Source organism: Cupressus sempervirens, chromosome 2, assembly GCF_028749045.1.
Source record: "Cupressus sempervirens isolate cs-2001-9-10 chromosome 2, ASM2874904v1, whole genome shotgun sequence".
Classification (NCBI taxonomy): domain Eukaryota; kingdom Viridiplantae; phylum Streptophyta; class Pinopsida; order Cupressales; family Cupressaceae; genus Cupressus; species Cupressus sempervirens.
In genome coordinates, this window is record NC_143119.1 from 693,649,323 (window position 1) to 693,671,127 (window position 21,805).

At 35.4% G+C, this 21,805-nt stretch overlaps 1 protein-coding gene across 3 annotated transcripts in view; it reads right to left on the reverse strand.

Annotated features, from left to right (window-relative positions):
- LOC149575274 (uncharacterized) overlaps nt 1-21,805 on the reverse strand; it is a 277,364-nt gene that overhangs the window by 156,508 nt on the left and 99,051 nt on the right. For all 3 annotated transcript variants that reach the window (XM_089815065.1, XM_089815067.1, XM_089815066.1), the window contains 2 exons: nt 11,530-11,644; nt 11,223-11,337 (listed from right to left, as the gene is read on the reverse strand). In XM_089815065.1, the coding sequence (XP_089671191.1) occupies nt 11,223-11,337; nt 11,530-11,644 (230 nt within the window). The remainder of the gene's footprint in view (nt 1-11,222; nt 11,338-11,529; nt 11,645-21,805) is intronic.

Consider the following 21,805-nt stretch of genomic DNA (forward strand, 5'->3'; position numbering starts at 1 on the left):
GCTCAAGCCATTGAGTCAGACCCACTTAGGATAAGAGAAGCCAGTCTTAAGTGTTGTGAGTTTTCCTATGGACATTCTAGATAAAGGCAATGCCATTATAGAAAAGTGAAGAGGCAAAACACTGGGAGCATGTGAATGTCAAAGTGTGATTTGATTCTAGCTTTGACAACGATGGTCGATAAAAGTCCTAAATTCTAAGGATGGAGACAATACACTGTGTTCACTATTTTCTTATGCTACTAGTGTGAATGGGTGAGTTATGACTGTGGATCCCTCACAGGTTTTGAATGACAAGGATTCTACACTAGCATCAAATAAGAGGAAATGTGATCCCATTTGAGATCGGAGCTATAGATGGAAGGAGGTCCAAGGATGGCAAGATGCAGGCTTGATGTTGAGCCACTGTGGCTTGGAGAAGTTATATCCTTAGACCTAAGCAAGGCCTATATAGGATTGGAAATGTGGCAGAACTAGCTATAAGATGATCAAAGGCTTCGTGACGACTGGCCAAGTGCAGATTGGATAGGGATCATACAAATATGTTGCAAGGGTTATGGTCTTGAACAGTGCTCGATCGCTAAATGGATCAAGTATTTAGCAATGAATTAAGCAGCCCATTTGAGCTATGGAGTACATGGGCTTGGCAAGGTTGACTAGCACTTGGTGTGGCCCTTCTATAATGTCAGATTTCATGCTTAACAATGCAAGTTGCAAAAGTTTTATTGCTGCTTGGAATGACTTCTGCAACACTAACTTAATTCACAATAATTGAGCGATCTCACATAGTGAATGCAGTCAAAAGTTGACAATCAATAGTGAATACCTATAGCTTGAACCTCCATGCCACACCTCTTTCAGTCTACAATCAAGTTTTCAGATCATATGTCAATGTTGTAGATTAAAAATGAACCCATCCTAATTGTGCTATGGACTGCAATGGTTCTATCTCCTATAATCTCTCCTTGTGGATACCACTGAAGAAGGCCAAATGCAACAGATTTAATATAAAGAAGCCTTCTAAGATAAGTGGGAGAATAGAAAGGTAAATATAGAGTAATCAACATTGATGTGTTGTGACCTTGGTGATAGGGGCTATCCTACAAAGAGAGCCATCAAATCAATAGCGATCACATGTTATAAATAACAATATATTAGGTATCGCTGCCTTACAGGTAAGTATATATAATGCATTACATTTAATGTTATCAAGGAATATATTGCTTTAAGTGTCTTACAGGGTAAGAGATATGTTACATATCAATAATTTGAGGGACATAATAAAAGGCGTAGAAAATAGATATTGAAAAGAAAAGGATAAGTAATGAAAATGAAATCTATACTTCATTAGACTCTAAAACTTATAGGATTTGATGGCCAACCATCACTAAAAGTTTGAATGTAATGTTGTCTTCTTTATTGCCAAGATTTACGATTGTAAACTATTATAGTAACTATATTAGTTATTGGAATATAATTAATACATTATGAATTAAGTATAGGATAAAATTTCTAATGTTCTTGTAATAGTAATATCATTATTATTGAGAGTAATTATTATAGGTGATTTTATTACTATAAGAGTTATTTGCCTTGTTATTAGTCTCAAGGATGCCAAGAAAGATTTGAATAACTCGATATAAGTGGGAATATTACATTGTGTGGGGGAATATGAATCAATGTACCATTCTCATTATTTGACAAATGTTTATATGAAGGCATTTTCTAATCGAAGAAATTTGTATCAAGGAAGTTGGTGTGTAGATTTAAGTATTTATCTCCTTGACTATTTTGTCTCTATCTTATTTGTATTTCTATATGTACTATAAGAAGCTATTTTCCTTGATCTTTTTTGTTTTCTCTGGGATGTTCTTGCGGGGAAGAAGATTGGAACATTAGGCATGCTACCAAATATTGTGCAGACTCAATCTTATGATAGTAGCTCCAAAGAAGTTGTGATTTAGGATTCATTAATCATCTGATGATTAGGTTTGGATAATGTGAGTCTCTTGAAGCGAATATCCTTGTTGATTGAGATTATGAGAGGGAGTCTGACAGCTGATTAGAGGCAGCCTTGAACAAAGAGAGGGAGCAAATAGAAAATATGCTTCAATTAAAATACCTTATGCTATCAGGATACCTCTTGAGCTAAGGAAGCATGACATGACTTGCTGCTAGGCAATTAGAAGGATGATAACATATTCAAAGGGAATTTGATGCTTCATAGAAGAGAACATTGTTCTAAGAGGTTAAAAAAGTTGATATTAGAGGTCATAAGGTTAATGTTTCTTCGTGAAGAAGAAGTTCCAAGTGCAATCCCTTGTAATACATTCTTATCTATGAGAGATAAGTTTGAGGGTAAAACCTTATTGTTTGATATATTTCATGATGGATGTCATGACAAAACTACATTACAATATCCGTGGTGACTTCATGTTAACTTTTCATGTCATGTGTGTATGAGCCTGCCCCCTGTGTACATCATGAGGAAGTGACTACTTCTAAATGATTATCACTTGTATTTGGAGAAGTTATTGAAAGGTGACGTCATGATACATTTTGTATAAATCTTAGAATAAACCATGAAAGGTTTTATCTTATAAATCAACAACTAGGTGTTAGATATTATTAATTTGACTATCTACAAGTTGTCTATATAAATATATGTTAGGCAATTGGTGAAAATCTTGCCATGATATGCTGATAGGCCATTACCACATTGAGTACTTGGTGAATATTATTTAGTTGATGTTCCGATAGGCCATTACTCTGAGTACTTGGTGAATATCATTTGATTGATGTTCTAATAGGCCAATGCTCGTGTTACCTAAAATGATATCAAATAGTAATTGGTGAATATCATGTTCTGATATTCTGATATGCCAATACTTATATGATATCATATACTGGAAATCTTTTGATCAAAGATTTCCTATATGTATTATTCTTAATATATTACCTATGGTATAATATCTATGTTTTATCCTTCTTCGTTAAGGAGTGTTAATGTTATAATTATGTCGGATAAATTATACTACAAATATGAGATATATATATAATATATGGCAAATATAATATATGAAATAATTAATTTATGTCATATATGATATATGAAATAATTAATTTATGTGAAGAGTATATATATATATATATATATATATATATATATATATATATATATATATATATAATTATCAAGGTTGCACGGGTACGTGGGTACGAGAACGGGGACGGGTACGCATATTTTTCAAAATAGGGGACGGGGGTACGTGTGTATGCCTAATTTTTTTTTATATAATTAATATTTTATAGAAAATATAAAAATCAAAATATATGTCATGAGTCATGACATTAAGCATTTAAAACAAGAAATTTGAAAATATGAGCCACAAGTCAAATTATAATATATATATATATACATATGCTATTGCTGAATGTTTAATGTTTAAAGTATTTTTTATAATAGGGGACAGAGGTACTTGGGTATGTCAAACTTATTTAAAAATTATACTTTTATATTTATAAAAAATCTGCAATTATGAGTCATGACAATGGTTTTTCAAAACAAGAACAATGATAAAGTTTGCAAATGTAATGTATTGTTTTCAGTTTCAGATTTGCTATATGTTTGAAATAATAATACATGATAAATGCTTAGATGCATAACAAAGAAGGCAGACTTTAAACATGAACAAGAAGATCCTAAATCATATGACAATGACATATTGCAAATGATAAACTTATGACTTGAACAGTGATAAAGTTTATTGTTAATGAGTATCAAAGTTTCAAACTGATTTGGTATTGAATTAAGTTTGATAAACAACAAGCTAATATAAAAATAAAAAAAACCAAAAAAAAAAATCAGAATCTTAATCAAGGTCCTTAGCTATGATGCTCTCCGCCGAGTACCCAGTACGTAGGATACGTGTACCCAGTACTTGGGTACGTGGGTACGAGTACCAGGGGTGTGGGTACGAGTACCCATGCAACCTTGATAATTATTATAATATATTGAGGGTATATTTTACTTTTGTAAGTTAATATATTAAAGAGACATGTCTCTTCAAGAGACATGCCTCTTTGACCACATATATATTCACTCGTACAGTAACTTGGAAAACACGTAAAATATCCACAAGTGCTATTACAAGCTACAGAATAGATTAATGGATCATATCTTTAACATATCAAATGTGATATCAAAATGTTGAATATCTTCTGATCAAAGATATTCTAATATTGCATTGAGGTAATAGATGAATATGTGTTTATCCTCCTTAGCTAAGAGGGAGCGTTGATGTTTTGTAGCTTAACTTAGATAAATTACATCAAAATATGTATATATATGAGATATATAAAAACTTATATATATATATCTGTGTGTGTGTGTGTGTGTGTGTATTTATGTATGTATGTATAATATTAAGAGATATTATATATTTATATTTATATATAATTATAAGGTTTTTATAATGTTAATGAACAGACATGTCCCATGAAGGGATATGTCTATTCTCTCACTCTCTTACTAACGCAAGAGGTGGCTGCAGTTGGAAAACACATTCCAGAAAGGCACTGCTACTACATTTGCAAACGATCCATGAAAATCAACAATTAGTACACGTGTATACATAAATTTCAAAGAAAATGCGAGTCATGATAAAATTACTACAAGCCAATCCCATACTAATTCCAAGCGCAGAACTTTGGCCCCCTTGGCCTCGGTAGCAGTGTTTATGCATTCACACAAGGTGGCCTACTTAGTGGGATGTTTGTTTTGTTTTGCCCTTATTATTATTCTTCGTCGAGAAGAACACTTCGGATGTAAACAAATTGGTTACAGAACGGTTTCCCTCAAGGCTTTATAGATCGAAGCCCTTAGCCTTTCTTGGACATGTTCACAAGGCGCTTAGGGACACTAATCCTATCCTTTTCTTGGAATAACTAATTGGCTAAATTTACACTAGCCTCTCCCTGAATACATCTTTGTTCTCTCCTGAGCCTACCTTTATAGGAAAGTTAGTAATAAACTATATGTGAATTGAAAAAGTAATGCTATCTTGGTTATAACTCTGGCCTAGAAGGAATGCTTAGATACAATAGGTCGCTTTGAGACCAAAATCAATGGTCTTCCTCGAGGTTTTTGTGGATCCAAGCCCTTAAGCCTTTCGTTGACATGTCCTCAAGGCGTTTGGGAACGCTGACCCTTACCTATCTCAAGATAACCTGTTGGCTAGATTTATACAGGCCTCTCCCATATTGTATCCCTACTTATTCCTCCCAGCTTAGACTTATAATGGGACTGAGCATGGATATTATTTAAGTGAATTGAAATTATTATAATAGAAAATATACTTACCTCAGAGATGCATAAAATCGTATTCTAGTAACAGAATGTTCTTCCTTATGTGTTGGTTACGTATTTTATGCCTGACTATATCAGACGTAGATTGCAGAACAATCCTTATTTGTTTATACTCTTCTCAGGTATCACATGCAATAAGATGTCTGCTGGTTATATATGCCGCTTAGGCTATATGTGCTGTTTCGGCTAACTGTATCCAGATTCTTTTCTATCTTATATTCCTGTCTGTCTGTTTCTTATATGTGCAGTGTGTTGTATACCAGACCCAACTATAGTGTATGAATTACTGCCCAGGGAAGTATTTATGTTGTTCTGTAGTCAGAATTGTCATTCCTGGGGTAACAAGAATCCTGCTTAGTGCTATGTAAAACAGTAATCTGCTTCTGCTCTTAATGGCTGGTTATGCCTTTGCAGTTCTTACTGTGAGTGTATTCCTGTTCTGATAAATGGGCTGAAACTGATGTTCCACTTGGAGATGAAGAAATGATTGACACTGATATTAAATTTTCTGTCAATGTTATAAATCATATGGTGCCCATAAAGTTCCCACTTGGGGTTACTCACATGGAGGTACTCACTATTTTACTCTCAGAAGTCGATATTCTTATAAATCATTGGATATATAAAAATCGATATGTCCTCCGACTTGAGATGAAGAGCTGGGAATAATATATTTCCAGAAAATTTAATTATGTGCCATCAAGTTTCTCTACTGAGGATCTACAAGTATTGTATTTTCATATCTATCACCCTTTCTGAAATCCTTTTCTTTGCTTACAATATAAATCTCCTCTTCATCTGATGCACCCGTTTTGAAAGACTTAAAGAGTATATATAATTTTGAAATTAGTTTCCAACTATATTCATAAAACTTCCTCCAACTAACAAACCAAACCACCTATCATTTGTCGAGTTAACAGCCAGGCATCCAGATTAACAAAAGTTTCGATTAATATTTCAATTTGTTTAGAAAATTGTCTGGCACTCCAGAGCAAAAAGGAACACATTTATTTTTATCACGCTGGCATTAACCGATGGTAGGATAGAAACTAATTCCCATCTGGCATATGAAAATACGCTGCTAAAGAATATATAACAGGGATAGACAAAATTTCTGTAACAGGTTGTTGAACCCAGCAGACAATTTTATTGCCAGCAAAGATTGAAGATATTCATTGTAAAAACTAAAACCTATCAGTGCTGAAGACAAGAATCTCGATATATGACTTCTCATAGTAACAAGAATCGCGGCGATTCACGCGATTCGATTCAAGCCAAACAATTTTTTGTGAATCGGTGAATCAAATGAGCGATAAAAGGTTTATGAAATAAGTTGGCCAATTCGATTCCGATTCATGGCCGATTTGCAATTTGACTCAGCCTTGCAGATTCCGAATCTCATTACTTTGCTTCTAGCATCTTTGTTTAGTATCTAATGGTTATCTATTCTAATCTTCTGTAAATATTAGAATGTTTATAATATTTAATTTTATGTTTCTAGAATAGAATGTTTCTATTTTTTACGATTGTTTCTTAAGGAAACATCATTCAGTCTCTTGGATAAATTGATCTCTTGATCACTGTTAATAACATGCAAGTATTTTACCAATTACTTGGTAATATGGTATCAAAGCCAATACTCTAAATTTTTTCGAAAATAAGCATAATTTCTTGGTTGAAATTATCTATCTTTTACTTTCGAAATTATTTATATGCATATTTGCTTCCAACTCTCTCTATAATCCGACTAGGGTTTCCATTCTAAGAGATCTGACTCTACCAACTTCTGATTTAGTTCTGTAACATTTCTATCTAGACCCTCTGTTTTTTCTACACATTTCTACCATTTTTTGTGGGTTATTTTGCAGCAAGTCCGTTTTTCTTCAAAACCCTAATTTTCTATACCAGATCAAAAAAATTACAAATTCTTGGTGGATTTTTTGAGATCTTAGCTGGGTTGTATGTTTTTTTGGGTGCTTCAATTTGCGTGCCTCAATTTTCAAGCTAGTCAATCCAAAAACCAACAACACATTCTTATTAGCTTTTTCGAGCTCTCTTCTAGGTCACCCTTCAAAGTTTATGGGTCTATCATTTTTTGCCTCAAAGAAAGTCCCTTCACGGATTTTCATGTTTTTCATTGAAAAACGTGCTCTAGCATCATTGACCAATATTCTGCTCGAGAGCAATTCAAAATTAAATGGTTGAAATTATGGCACTTGGAAGCAGCGGATCATAGCAATTTTTGAATATCAGAATACCGATCAAATTGTTCTGGGTGTTACATAGCACCCAACTGCCCATAGTATTGATTAGGATTCATGGGATCTAAATAATCGAGAGGTGGTCATGCTTCTCAAATTATCTGTAGCTGATGATCAGCTCTCTCAGATTCCATTCAGCAAGACAGCTATTGAGATATGGGCACATCTCAAAGGTCTTCATGAGACTTCTAACAAAAGCAGAGCTTTCTTCTTTAACACTCTGTTTTCTATTATCATGGATGAGCGAACCTTGCCCCAAGCTCACCTGAATAGGATTCAAGAAATCCATCATAAGTTGCTTGCCCATCGATCGCAAGATGGAGGAAGAGGATATTGTGGCTATCACTCTCCAAAGTTTACCAAAGTCCTACGTGAGCATTTTATCGAGACATTCCACATCACATCTTCTGGTGTTGATTTGAAGTTCATCGATCTATGCACACTTCTGCTTCAACAAGATCTGTGGAAACAACAATTCGGTAGCAATTCCAGCTCCACCTCCACAGAACAAGCCTTTTCTACCAAATCCTTTCAAAAGAATAAAGGCCAATTTCAGTAGTCTTCTCAACACACATCCTCTGCTCCAGATTTAGAAGGCTCTCGGAAGGAAAACATTCAATGCAACTATTGCCACAAGTTTGAGCACATGAAGGTTGAATTTTGAAAGTGCTTAACTGCCCTATCTAAACAATCTGGTTCGCAGCCCACAGCGAACAATGAGGAGCACCTTGAGCAGACAGACTCTGTCTTTTACGTTTTTTGACAGCTTCGTGCTATAGATAGATTAACCATTAAGGGAGGGTATTACGATAAAAGATAGTTTCTATTATCTTTGTTTAGCATCTAATGGTTATATATTGTAATCTTTTGTAAATATTAAAATGTTTTGTAAATACTAGAATGTTTCTAAAATTTAGTTTTCTATTTCTAGAATAGAATGTTTCCATTCTTTACAATTGTTTCTTAAGGAAACACCGTTCAGTCTCTTGTATAAATTGATCTCTTGATCACTATTAATAACAAGCAAGTATTTTACCAATTACTTTGTAATATATATTGTTGTTGAGATTATAGTGTAAAACTTGAAGTAAATAGCCGCTGAGATTATCATGTAAACAGCTTGCGTCTACCACCATGTCATGCAAAATATCTAAATCATAGTTACTGAAGGTTGTGTCTTCCTGGTAAATATTATTTGAACACAAAACTCAGTACAAAGTTTTCTATACAAATCCAACAAACACTCGCTTATTCTGATAGACTTTTATCTGTGATAACAAAATTTTGTTCTTTGCTTCCAAAGAAAATGGTCTTTACTACAATGGCTACATAGTTTTTGATTATTCATGTCATCTGCATTGTAATGGCCCAATAATGTATTCTTTGAGATGATACGCTTTAATCCCTGTAGGATGGAAGGATCGTGTTCTGATATTACTGGTAATGTCCCCTGTCGGAACATTACTCAATTCATTTTTTTTTCTATATTAGAATTTTCCCAGACCAGTTCCATATCTTCCATTTCCTCTTCTATATGTTTTTGGGTGAATGATATTTCTTAATATACATTGATATGCGAAAAAGATGTGTATTTTCATTATATTATTTGTTAATATTAATTTTTTATTATGTTGTTATATATATTAATAACTTTATTAATATCAATATTAATACAATTCACTTTATACTATGATTATTAATGTCTTATTATTTTATATAATAATATTAAATTCTCATATTTTTATATTAATATACTATGCAATACTATAATATGATTAATATTATTTTATTTATTTATTATTTATCTATATTTTAATAATATGAATCTTATTTGACGGGGATATCACACAATAAAAGGCAGCAAAAATGTGTGACTTTACTTGGTGCAATTTAGAAGACATTAAGTAAAGTTTAAATTGTTTTTAATGCAGAGGTATGCTGATGACAACACATGTCTCATTCAATCAACAGAATGTATCCTTTCAATATGGAAGACATAAGATCATATTGAGATGGGTGTGAGGAGGAACAGAAGGGATACATCAGATCGAAAAAGAGAATATAATCAATCAGCAATCAGTCTAAATACAGACTGCGTACTCAGCAGATATAAATAACCATCAGCCGCTTATATGATTATTTGGGGGTGAAGTATATTCCATTACATCATGACTAAGCTAATTTGTCTATATTTGGCATGTGGAGTTCATCTATACTCAGGAAAACCATCCCAGCAAGCAACAAATTACAAACAGCAGAATACCTGAAAACATACGGCAACATTGGCAGAAAATACATACTCAGAAACAGGCAACAATCAAGAAACCAACAATCTGACAAAAGGATCAAACAAACTTCCAACTGATACTGCATTCCCTAAGGGATCCTTCAGCAGTATGTCATCCAACAAGAACTTCATACATCAGATTAACTCATATTCATTGGTATATTTATTATGCTAACACCCTTGTCCATCATGACTATTAGATAAACATGTGCTTTGAATAATGTTTCAGACTATGTTGATTATCATATAACATTGCTAATAACTATATTGACTATGAAGACTATTATGGGAAGTGTTCAACTATTTCAATGCAATCTTAAAAGGAAGGGCTTGAGGTGTAACAAAATGCAGTTTCCAAGGCTACATAGGTAAGCTGTCCTAGATTGGATTAGAGGGCCCTTACACTAGAGAGTCAAGGAATGCACTTACAACCTCCACCAACTCCACCAGATGGTATGTGTTTTTCTGCAAGATGAGGCAAGATGAGGAAAGTATGTACAAGCCACCAAGTAAGAGGACTGTGGCAGAGATTCTGCCTGGACTTGGTGTACAAATGGTTTTGGGCGAATGCATCATGTCTCTTCTTCCAAACCCTAATATGTTTTTGAAGTACTATTGATTATCTATGAATATACTCTGTTGATATGAGCTTAGTGACCACCCAAACGTGCAGGGATATAATACCGAGTATTTTACCCTCACTTGAACAAGGAATTGGACAAGGAATCTCTAAATGCTAAACAATGTCAAAAATTGTGTGATCAAGTGATCAAGGAATCCCTTTGGCATCTGGCATTGATCAATGATGAAGTATCAAACTATCAAATGATTTAGTTTTACATTACTGTATATTTATTTAATTTTTTGTATATAATATACATGCATATACACACATACACAAACGTATCCAAACTGCCAGAGAAAAATTTCCACATATCCACATACTTGTACCCATACCTATATCTGTAACTTTGGTATTATGTTTTTTCATTACCTTGGACACTAATGACATTCTAATTTCTACTTCCTTCCAACAACATAACAAATGTCTACTCATTTTAGATTAAACTGTTAAGGAAACTGTAAAATACTAAAAAATGAATGTTGTTCTCTTTCCTATCGATATTATTAAAATCTCAAACCTTAGATAAGATATCATATTCAAGCTACCTTAAGAAGGAAAAAGAAAAAAGGTGTATCTCAATCTCAGTGTACCAACCATAAAACACAAAACAATTCCAGACGAAAAAACAAATAGAAGAAAACACAAAACCTCTAAACATATGCTTCAAACCAAATCTGCACTTACCAGTCCAGCTAATATCTGCGACCATAGGTAAGTCTGGAAGAGAGCTTGGTAAGCTGAAAGATGGAACTTGTCGAAGTTTAGGTCTAAAACCGAAATCATCTGATCTTGTGGATACCTAAGAAAGCATCACAAGTATTAAATAAGTGATCCATAAGCAATGCATTATACACCTTAACAAAACAAGGGTTAAAAAAACACACTAAAGAACCAAAATAACAGTTACTCTAAAAAAAAATGAGCATAGATAGTCAAATTGTTGATATAGCCAAATATTCTCCTATATCAACCATCAATAGTATATCTTTACCAATTTGCTGCCTTGAAGAACACTTTGAGGGGGTGGAGGCAAGGGAACATGCTTTGGCTCCAATGATTCTTTAGTGGAGGGCTCTACAACAATTAGGTTATCAACTTTCTTGAATCTGGTCAAACATTATCAGATAGTTACTATGTGAATAAGAGTACCAAAGAAAAGTGTACCTACATGATCATTCAAGTCGAGAAAGCACAACAAACAATCAAAGCAACAAAAGCAAAATAAAATGAATAATCTAATCACAAAGAAAGGATGTCAATTTTTGATTGACAATAAGTAATGTGATTTAAAAAGCAAACAAAGCCAAGGAATTCAACAAATTGTAGTGTCTCATTTCTGACATGTACAGTATGAGTGGTCCACTAATCTAATCTGCCGCTGTTTAGTGAGTGGACTGTGAGCATAGTAGGAAATTGGTTGAACTGTAGTTACTGTCAATCAGTAAAAATAGATTACTGAAATAATGTGATGTCCCCTTTCTAAAATAGGATTTAATAATAAATAATAATCATAAAATATATAAAGAGTATATAAAATATAAAAGAATTAAAATAATATCTAAATAAGTTTAATGAATGGTCCCAAAGGCTGAAATGAAAAAATGTAACTTCATTAAAACATGAGATATAAAAGGGAGAAGAAATTTTCATTTAAAAGGGAACAAGGAGAAAGGAAGAAAGGAGTGTGGGAACTAAGGAAGGAGTAATGGAAGAAGTTTGGAATGGCAAGAACTGATGAACTTATTTAGAATTAATATCTAAATAAGTTTAATGAATTAATAAAGAATTAAATTATTATTTTTAATTCCAAAAATGGCCAATTACATAGTAATGGCCAGCCAGTGAAAAAATTCAAACTAAAATATTATAAATGCTTCTCATATTGTTGGCCAGCACTATATAAATACTTTAATTTTTTAACTTTATTTTACAATTGCTCCTTCAATTTGGGTGCTAACAAAGGTGGTCAGTCATCATTAATATCAACAAATTTAACTCCATTTTGTTGCTACCTTTGTTAAGGTAAAGTTGTCACATTATATAGTCTTCCCTTTCAGATCACTTGGGTGCTGCATTAGCGTAGATAAAATCCTCCATTTGAAAATGATTAGCAACCTTTAGCACTTCAAACCACATTGGTGATTTCCTTCTTGACATCAATGACATTCTTGGACTGTAAGTACTTTGATATCAACAACAATTAATCCAACAATCTCCCCCTTTATCATTGATGGAAAACTCTCATAGAAATACCAGGTGAATAATTTTTTATTTTATCTCCTCGATTCATGCATTTAAAAGGCCTATAAATATGTGTAGTGCTCTTTGTAATGTGCTCCATTATATTGAATATTGAATATCTTTATTCACTTTCTTGGTTTTGCAATTAACTCATAAGCAATGCCACTAGGTAGATTTGTTGTGTGTGAGAAATTCTAAAATGTTATCAAAGGAATCCTTGGTCATGATGGCAGATATATCTAATTCCGGTAGGTTTATTTTTCGGGGTGAATAGACATATCTACTTTTCTAAGTTTATCTTGTCTTACATTTAGATCTTCTATGTTTGCTATAAAAAATCATCATTTGGTCTTGGATCGGAATTTAAAAATAGAATTTGCCGAGTTTTTTTAATGGGCATCCAAAGATTGCTCATATTTTGGAGTTTTTTTTTGTCAAACCTGATCCCACCATTCTATCCAAAAGGCCCAGAAACTCTAGAAAACATACCATTATGTCCAAATCAAACTATATGGCCCGAGGTGTTAAATCTGATAGCTTCATATGAAATGCTCAGGCTACTTCTGGAATTTGAATGAGACTGTTGTAAGCTTCTCAAGTCAAATATTCTTATATACTGCTGGTGAATTTTGTAAATACTAACTGTTAAATCGTTGGTTAGAGAAATAAAGTTTTCAACAGATAGAAATCTTATCAACCAATAAATGTGTTTTCTGGCTCTTCTGCATTACAATGGCACAGGGCGAATGCAACATACTCATCTTCGTAACTCAGCCTTAATCATAATCATCACCGTCCACTCAGCATATTACATGGCAAACAGTTATTGAAGTCTATATGCAAACGGCTCCTCTTCCATTGTGTATTATTCTCACTCTCTTCGACACCTGTTAAGACTGTTCATGCACTAAGTGCAAATGAACAGTGGAAAACACAAACTGTTTTACTGGAGTTACGGTGTGTCGTGTTGAGAGAAATATCAAAGGAAGTTGATCTTCATGCGCTCTCTTGGATGATGATTTTTCTCTAATGTGAAACGGGAGTCGGGTATTATTGTAATCGTTTTCTGGAGAGTGATGCAGTGAATTTTGTGGAATAAAATTATTATGTCGACTCTAGTGTGTCATTCTGAGCATATATTTTCTTTACTGCTTGTTCTGTAAGCATCTTGAGGAATAATTTCTAGACTGTAATTAATGTTCAATCCTTGGAAGTGAGGATTTGATAATCTCTGTCCTTGTAACTTTGTATCCAAATTTCTAATATAATTCACAGGTTTTTGTGGGCTGGGTTGTTTCCCTCAGTTGTTGAGGGCTTTACCCAGGGTAATCTCGGTACTCAGAGATATTTATTGTTTCTTCATTTTCTGATTCTAAATTTAACATAGTATCAGAGCAAGGTTGGTTCCATCAGGCTTAAACCAGAACTTTTATCTTGATTCTACTTGCTCATTCCTGTCAGTTCATAAACTTCATTATGGTGCTTGGTCTTAAACTTATAAATTTTGTCTGAGAGAACTTCGTCTCCATCGAGACTTTAACAAAATGGAGAAATATTAACCCCGCCTGCGTGGATATCACATAGTCAACTGAATGACGTTCACACTAGACGAGACATGTCAACTGGGACAATACTGTGTTCATCCCCCAAACTGCAATACTCTATTTAAGGCCATTGTTGCCTCCACTTGTTGACATCTTGGAGATAGTACACCAGATAAAGTCTGTATTTGACAAAGATGCATTAATAACAATGAACAAGAAAGTTCTGTGTTGATCCATTCGAATTTCACACTCTCAGAACCAACGATTATATTTTTCATGAAGATAAAACAAGTCATACGTCTAATAAGCAGTAGCGATCTATAATCCACAGCAACAATTAAATATATGGAAGATACAGTTTGTTTAAAATTACATCAAGGATAGAAGAGTTCATAAACAATGATTCATTGTTAAATCTCTACAAATTATTTACCCTGGCAGAAGAGGGGTGGATGATCACACCACGGGAGTATTTAGAACTAGCCTTTTAGCCAATGAACTGTTCTGGAAAAGACATTTCTGCAAAAAATGAGATTCAAAAAGGCCAATTGGGAGAGCCTTCTGCAACACTGCCATATCCCACAGAGCACCAACTAGTTGGGAGTATGTTCATGAGAACTTGTCAGAGATGGAGATGTCGATGTTAAAAAAAAAAATGGTTTTGGTCATGTCATTTCCTTCTATAGAATGCCTAACAACAAAAGTATATCCTTCCTTACATTGTTCATAGTGGTAGGGGGAGATTACTTGATTTGTCAATTTCATATAGTTCCAAGGACATCAACCTCACAAACGAAACAAATCAAGCATTATTTGGAGTGGCGACTTATATGGGCAAGCAGATACAAAGACAATCTTAAGTTAGTCTACAATTGTCAGCAAATTGTTGGCATGACGAGCCTTGTAGGCAAAGTCAATAAGGAAGATTAACACCAACATGGAAAGTGGACCCGAAAAGGCAGGGACATACCTGATAAAGAAAATGGAAGAGACATCACAAGAAACGAAAGAGATATTGGAGGCTACTGGCTTAATTGGGATGTATATATAAGTTGCATCATGACCCATTAAAGTGTAATGTTCACGTCATAAAATAAATAAATAATAAAACCATTGTTTATGGGCTCATTGATTTAGTATATCTTGGACCCATTTTTATTTAATTGCTTCCGTACGTGTGGCCGTCGGCTATCTTTGTAAACCCTCGGGAGTTTCCTCTAAAGGGTATTTAAGCACGACATATAGGTAGTATTTGGTATGTGATTTGGATTATTTCTTTGTACTGAAAATTCCTATTGGAGTTTTGTACTGTTCGCCATTTCGAAACTAAAAGATCTTCCCTACTTAGCTTTCCCGATTTTAGTGGGATTCAACCCTCACCCTATTTCGTACTCTGTATTATTTTTGCATGAGTTTGGCAAATCTATGCACCATCATCTATAATCAATATGTTGTGGAGTGATACTTGCATCTTTCGTGTTATGATTCAATCTGTATCAAGCAAGTCATTCGGTAATTGTAAGTATGGTAATTTGTACATTTCGTTGTGAATCTTCTCAGCCTAAGTTCGCACTCCTCACCGGATGATTGTAACCTCATCCGTACAGTTGTACGACATCCTCCACCACCATGCCGAGAGAGATCATCTTCATTGTACCCCCACCACCATCCATCTTCAGCACATTGTTTCTTCCGTACTGTTACAATATTGCCTCCAACCACCCTACCATACGGCTCCTGCACACACCGTACGACCTTGTCTTCGCCACCACCGTACAACCTATTTAGCCCCACAACCATACGGATCCTACACACATTGTACGACTAGTCTTGCCCACTTCCGTATGGCTCCTACTCATCATATGCCCATCACCAAGTCATGTCACCACTATTTGCTTCCAGCTGTACAACAAGAATCCAAAAGGTTGTTTTGAGTGTTGGCTAGTGAAAGAATTTACGAGTGAATCGCCTCCGAGAATACCTTCGTCAAGTACTGTCAAGAACGGAACATTACAGTGGTATCAGAGCCAAAGATCTTGCCAGCCTATGCACAGTGAATGAAAGTTTATAGCCAGAAAAGGAGATCCCACTCAATTGATAGAATGGCAGATCAAGAACCCACTCCTGCGGAAGTCATGGCACTATAGAGAGATCTTTCGAGGAATCAGGCACAAATCAATAACACTCAGCGACTTATGGAAGAAACTCTGAAAACCGGTAGACAATAAGATATCTAGGGAACAAAATGGTCACAATACTGACTCGGCTTCAGGAAAGGTGAATCCTCAACCGGCACGCTCTCGACCTTCCATGTCGACTTTTCCTACACGGGTAGAGATACCACACGAAGGAAGCCAACCAACCTTCAAGGAAATTCAAGAACAGTAGAAAGAAGACTGAAGAATGCAAGCTTTGAAGAGGACATATCCTACAAAGATTACACAAAATTGAGAATGCAGTATTCCAGAGGCGAAAACCGAGGATATTTTAACAACGATCTTAGAAGAAAGTTGAGTAAAGTAAATCTATGACCATTAGACGGTTCTGGATCCATATCTACACAAGCATGGGTAATGAGGTCAATACTCCCAGCTTAATCCAATGTCGGAAGAAGCAATTAAATTTGTAGCACTCCACTTGGACGGAGTAGCGCATGAATGGTGGCATCATGGCACTATTACGCTGGGGCATGACCAAGCAAATACTTATGTAGAATTCACTGAACGGTTGATAGATCAGTTTGATGGTAAAGATCCGGAACTTATATTTAAAGAGTTGGCACAATTGAGGCAAACTGGATGGGTCGACCAGTAGATCACAAAATTTCGGAAACTCTTTGTTTTGGTTACGGACATTTCTTAAAAAAGACGAATAGTGCTCTTCATGGGCAAACTAACGAAACCACTGAAGGGTTGGGTAAAAGGTTCCAATCCTACCACTTTTTCAGAGGCTATAAAAAAGGCGCGAAGCATGGCATCATCATCAACATCATCCTCTCAAGGTTACTCCCACTCTAACCGCCAGTATTTCCAAGGAACAAAGATAACAAACCTCTGCTGAAGAAGCCTTCATTGGAATAAGCTGCCAGACAGGAGCTTCAAAGGAAGAAATTATGTTTCAATTGTAAGGAACCGTAGGAACCTGCGCACAGATGCCTCAGTAAAGGGAAAGTACACTACATCGAAGTCGTGTGTAATGATGAGGACAATCAGGAGAATCTATCCACAGGGGACGATCACCCCCACGAAGACCCCAAAATGGTTAATTTGAACCGTACAGAGAGGATCGCCGCATTGGTATGGCGTAGAGGAACCATCACCCTGGCTGGGAGCCCGAAATGTACGATATTTCGAGTATGGGGAACCCTTCAAGGACAGAGGGTCATTGTGATGCTTAATAGCGAAACCACTCTAAACTTCATAAACTCATCTTTGATGAAAAGATGAGGTCTACCTACTAAGACGCACACAGGCTTCTAGGTCAAGGTTGCCGAAGGAACACTTTTGCCCTACATGCACCTTGTTCCCCAACTGAGTATCACCATGGCTAATCACACTATGAAGGAGGATTTCTTTATACTGGATCTAGATGATATGAAGGTTATTTTGGGTATACAATGGATGGATACACTAGATGAATACACACAAAGTTTCAAGCAGCTAAACTACACTTTTGTTGTCGAGGGAAAGAAGGTTGTTCTCCATGGGATGGCCAATGACGAACCGAAGGAAGTTTCGGCATAGTGGATGGAGGCCATTTTTCAGCATGATGACATTGGATGGGCTGCACATTGTTTCATTTTGGCAGAACCAATGAAAGGACAACAAATACCCCACCAAGATGATGATCTTCAGAATATCTTGAGTACCCATGATAAAGTTTTTATAGACATTTGGCATACCTCCCCATCGTGGGTTTGAGCATACCATTGAGTTGGAAGCTAGCACCAAACCTGTTATCACCATGCCATACCGCTATCCCAAAAAAAATTCAAAGATGAAATCAAGAAGACGATTCAGGAGCTGTTGGAGAAAGGATGGACCTATCCCAGCTCTAGCCCTTTTGCATCATCAACAATATTGGTAAAAAAGAAAGATAGGACGATGTGCATGTGTGTGGACTACCATGCATTGAATAAGAAGACAATAAAAAATCGATACCATATTCCTAGGATCAATGAATTGTTGGATGAGCCACATAATGCAGTTTATTTTTCTAAAATAGGTCTCCATTCTGGATACCATAAGATCCACATGCAGGGAGAAGACGTGGAGAAGATGGATTTTCACTGTCACTACGAACATTATAAGTTCTTGGTCATGCCGTTCGAATTAACAAATGCACCAGCTACTTTTTAGTCTTGTATAAATCACATCTTCAACAAACAATTGCGTAAGTACTTGATGGTATTCTTTGATGATATCCTTATTTACAACAAAACTTGGGAAGAACACCTGAGACATTTGGATGAAGTCATAGGGATCATGAAGGCTCAGTCCTTGTTCGCCAAGCAATCCAAGTGTGAATTTGGAATGACAAAATATTGTACCTAGGGCATGTTGTCAATAAATATGGAGTTCAGGTTCACCAAGAGAAGATTCAAGCTATCGTTGATTAGCCTCCACCAAAATCACTATCTGAGTTGCGAGGGTTCTTTGGACTGTACTGTTATTACCAGAGGTTTATAAAAGGATTTGCTCAGCTTTGTGCACCGTTAAAATATCTAAGAAAGGCTCCTTCCAGTGGAATGAAAAAGCGCAACACACTTTTGATAAGTTAAAAGAAGCAATGAGCACTTGCCCGATTCTCGCCTTACCTGACTTCACTCAACCAATTCATTTTGGAGTGTGACGCATCCGAAAAGGGCATTGGTGCAGTATTGATGCAAGATAGACACCCTATAGCCTATGCAAGTCGGAAGCTTACACAAGCAAAGCATCTATATTTTGTTTATGACAAAAAGATGTTGGCCATCGTGCATGCACTGACTGAGTTCCGGCAATATCTGGCAAGTGTGAAGTTTGTCATCCGTATCGATCATAATAGTTTGAGATATTTTCTAGAGCAACAAGATCTGAATGAGAGGCAACAAAAATGGCTAAGCAAGATTCAGGCTTTTGATTTCGACATTTAATATGTGAAGGGAAAGAACAATGTCTCAAATTTCAGCTGACTGGAAAGCACACATTGGTGGAATATTCCAAAAACACATTTGCATATAAAGGAGTAGGGTAATGACCCTAGGTGAGTGGCTCACCATAGATGTTAGGGCCCAAAAGTGGCTGCTAGAGGATCCTATGAGACCAGGGCCCTATGTAAGTTGGCTCCACATGTGATTTTTGGTAATCAAGCAGAGACATTAAATAAAATTAATGGGTTATGGGGAAAAGAGAATTCACATTAATCAAGATAATTGGATATCGTGCATGTTGGAGTAATTGGGTAGGGACATTTTGTGCTGCAGGATGGTCTGGCTCCATGACAAGTTGATCCCAACATTACAAAAATGTACTACGACATGCCATAAATATCTCCGTTGGAGCACTCAAGTACGAACATTCTGTGTTATAGGATGGTCTGGCTCCCTGGCAGGTTGATCCTAACATATAGGAATGTACGATGACGCTCACATAGACGAGGTTGAGCCTCTCACACATGCTTTTGCCTCTGGTTCTCTATTTGCTTATGACTTCATTTTGCATTTTGATTCCATGAGGTTTTATGTTATCTTTTTACTTTTGATTTCGGGTATAAGCCTTAGATTGCTTAGACCTTTTGCGGATCATGGTCTTGTCTCCTACCTCGGGGGAGTGGACCATTGATGGTTCTACGTGGTTGGGTGGTAAAATATTTTCAAGGTACTGCTCGAGTTTTCATGGATGACTTTATAAAGATGCCTGTCAAGTAACTGATGAAGATTATTTCTTGAAGTCTATATGTTGCATATCCTTGAAAGAAATCTATGTAATATTGTAATGTAAAATGTTGAAGAAAGTGCAAGTCATATGTAATGTATCATGAAATGAAAAGCTATGTAAAAAGAGTATAGGGTATCTCTAGGAAAAATAAAGGGAAATGTGAATGTATTGTTCTATTTCAAAAGATGAGTAAAGTTATGATGATGTCATGGCATTGTATATTCTCTCGTATTTCAATAATGATAATGAAAATATGTAAGATGAATAAAAGAACCATGTACTCTTCATAATGATATCAAATGAAAAATCAATGTATTTAGTGAGTAGAAGATGATTCGGTCAACATGTGAAGTTAATGATTTAAATCTATCTTGTATATCTTTATTGCACAATAACTAAATGCATTTTATTTATAAAGCTATAAAATTAGCTCCTAATTTGGAAATGGCAAAAGTAATTGAAGTTGTGTAAGTATTGCTTGGGTTTGTGAAACAAATAGTTAGGAAATAACGATCTAAGTGTTATCATCCTACCCTAACTTCTATAAGGAAGATGTAGATTATCTTGATTAAAAATGGTTAGATCCTACTTGAAGATCTAAGAATATATAATAGTTGATTTAAAGCCCTGATTAATATAACATAGAAATGAACATTAACTATTATATGGTTCAACTTAAATTAAGTGAGAAGTTATTAAGGAATACTTGTTGAGTTGGTTCAACGAGAAAACCTAACTCTTGAACTTGGGAATTAAGTAATGTTCTATAAGAACAACGTTAGGGAACCTGTTAGGACTCTTACATTTGAGATAAGGTTAACTAGTAAGTGGAAAAAATTCAAACAAAAAATATTCATCAAACGTAGTAACATTTAGCCTTTATCCTTTCGGGTTCCCAAGGAGTGTTACAGTACGCAAATGTTTCCAATATCACTTGCAGCAATGATATATCTTGTTGTTCCTGATCTGTACTAGTATGCAAATGTCTCCAATATCGCTTATATCAATAAGATAATTGTTGTTTCCAATTCGGCTCAATATGTGTGCAACATACATGTTTGTTCCTGATATATATGCCACTAGTTTATGCCAATAAGACAAGTGCTCACCGAGAGCAATGTAATATGGATAAAAGAGATAAACAAGAGATGATTCGATGATGTTTTTTAAAGTGATATTGAAGTTGCTTAGATATCTTGTGAAGCTAAATAGATGCATCCTTCCATTCTATCTTTTGATCAAACCTTGTTGTTAAGGATTGAATTAATCTTTCTGGAATCTCATAGTGGTTCTCTGCATGTCAACAGTTGCAACGGAAATGGCTCGCTTTGGTCCTTGTCAAGTCTTTCTCAAGACGCCCTTCGGTCGACTGACATTCACCTTGTTACAGAGACTCTTGAAAGCCCTTCCCGTCCTCTTCTTGCCATTTCTGGTTATCAGTGGTTGTCTGCGTTCAAGGATAAGGTTAGGTGTTATGGTGAGGTCGAGGGGTTTGGTCGGGTTACCTACTTGGTCAGAGACTGCCTCTTTAGAACGACTTTTGTGCTTCATTCCCACAACTCTA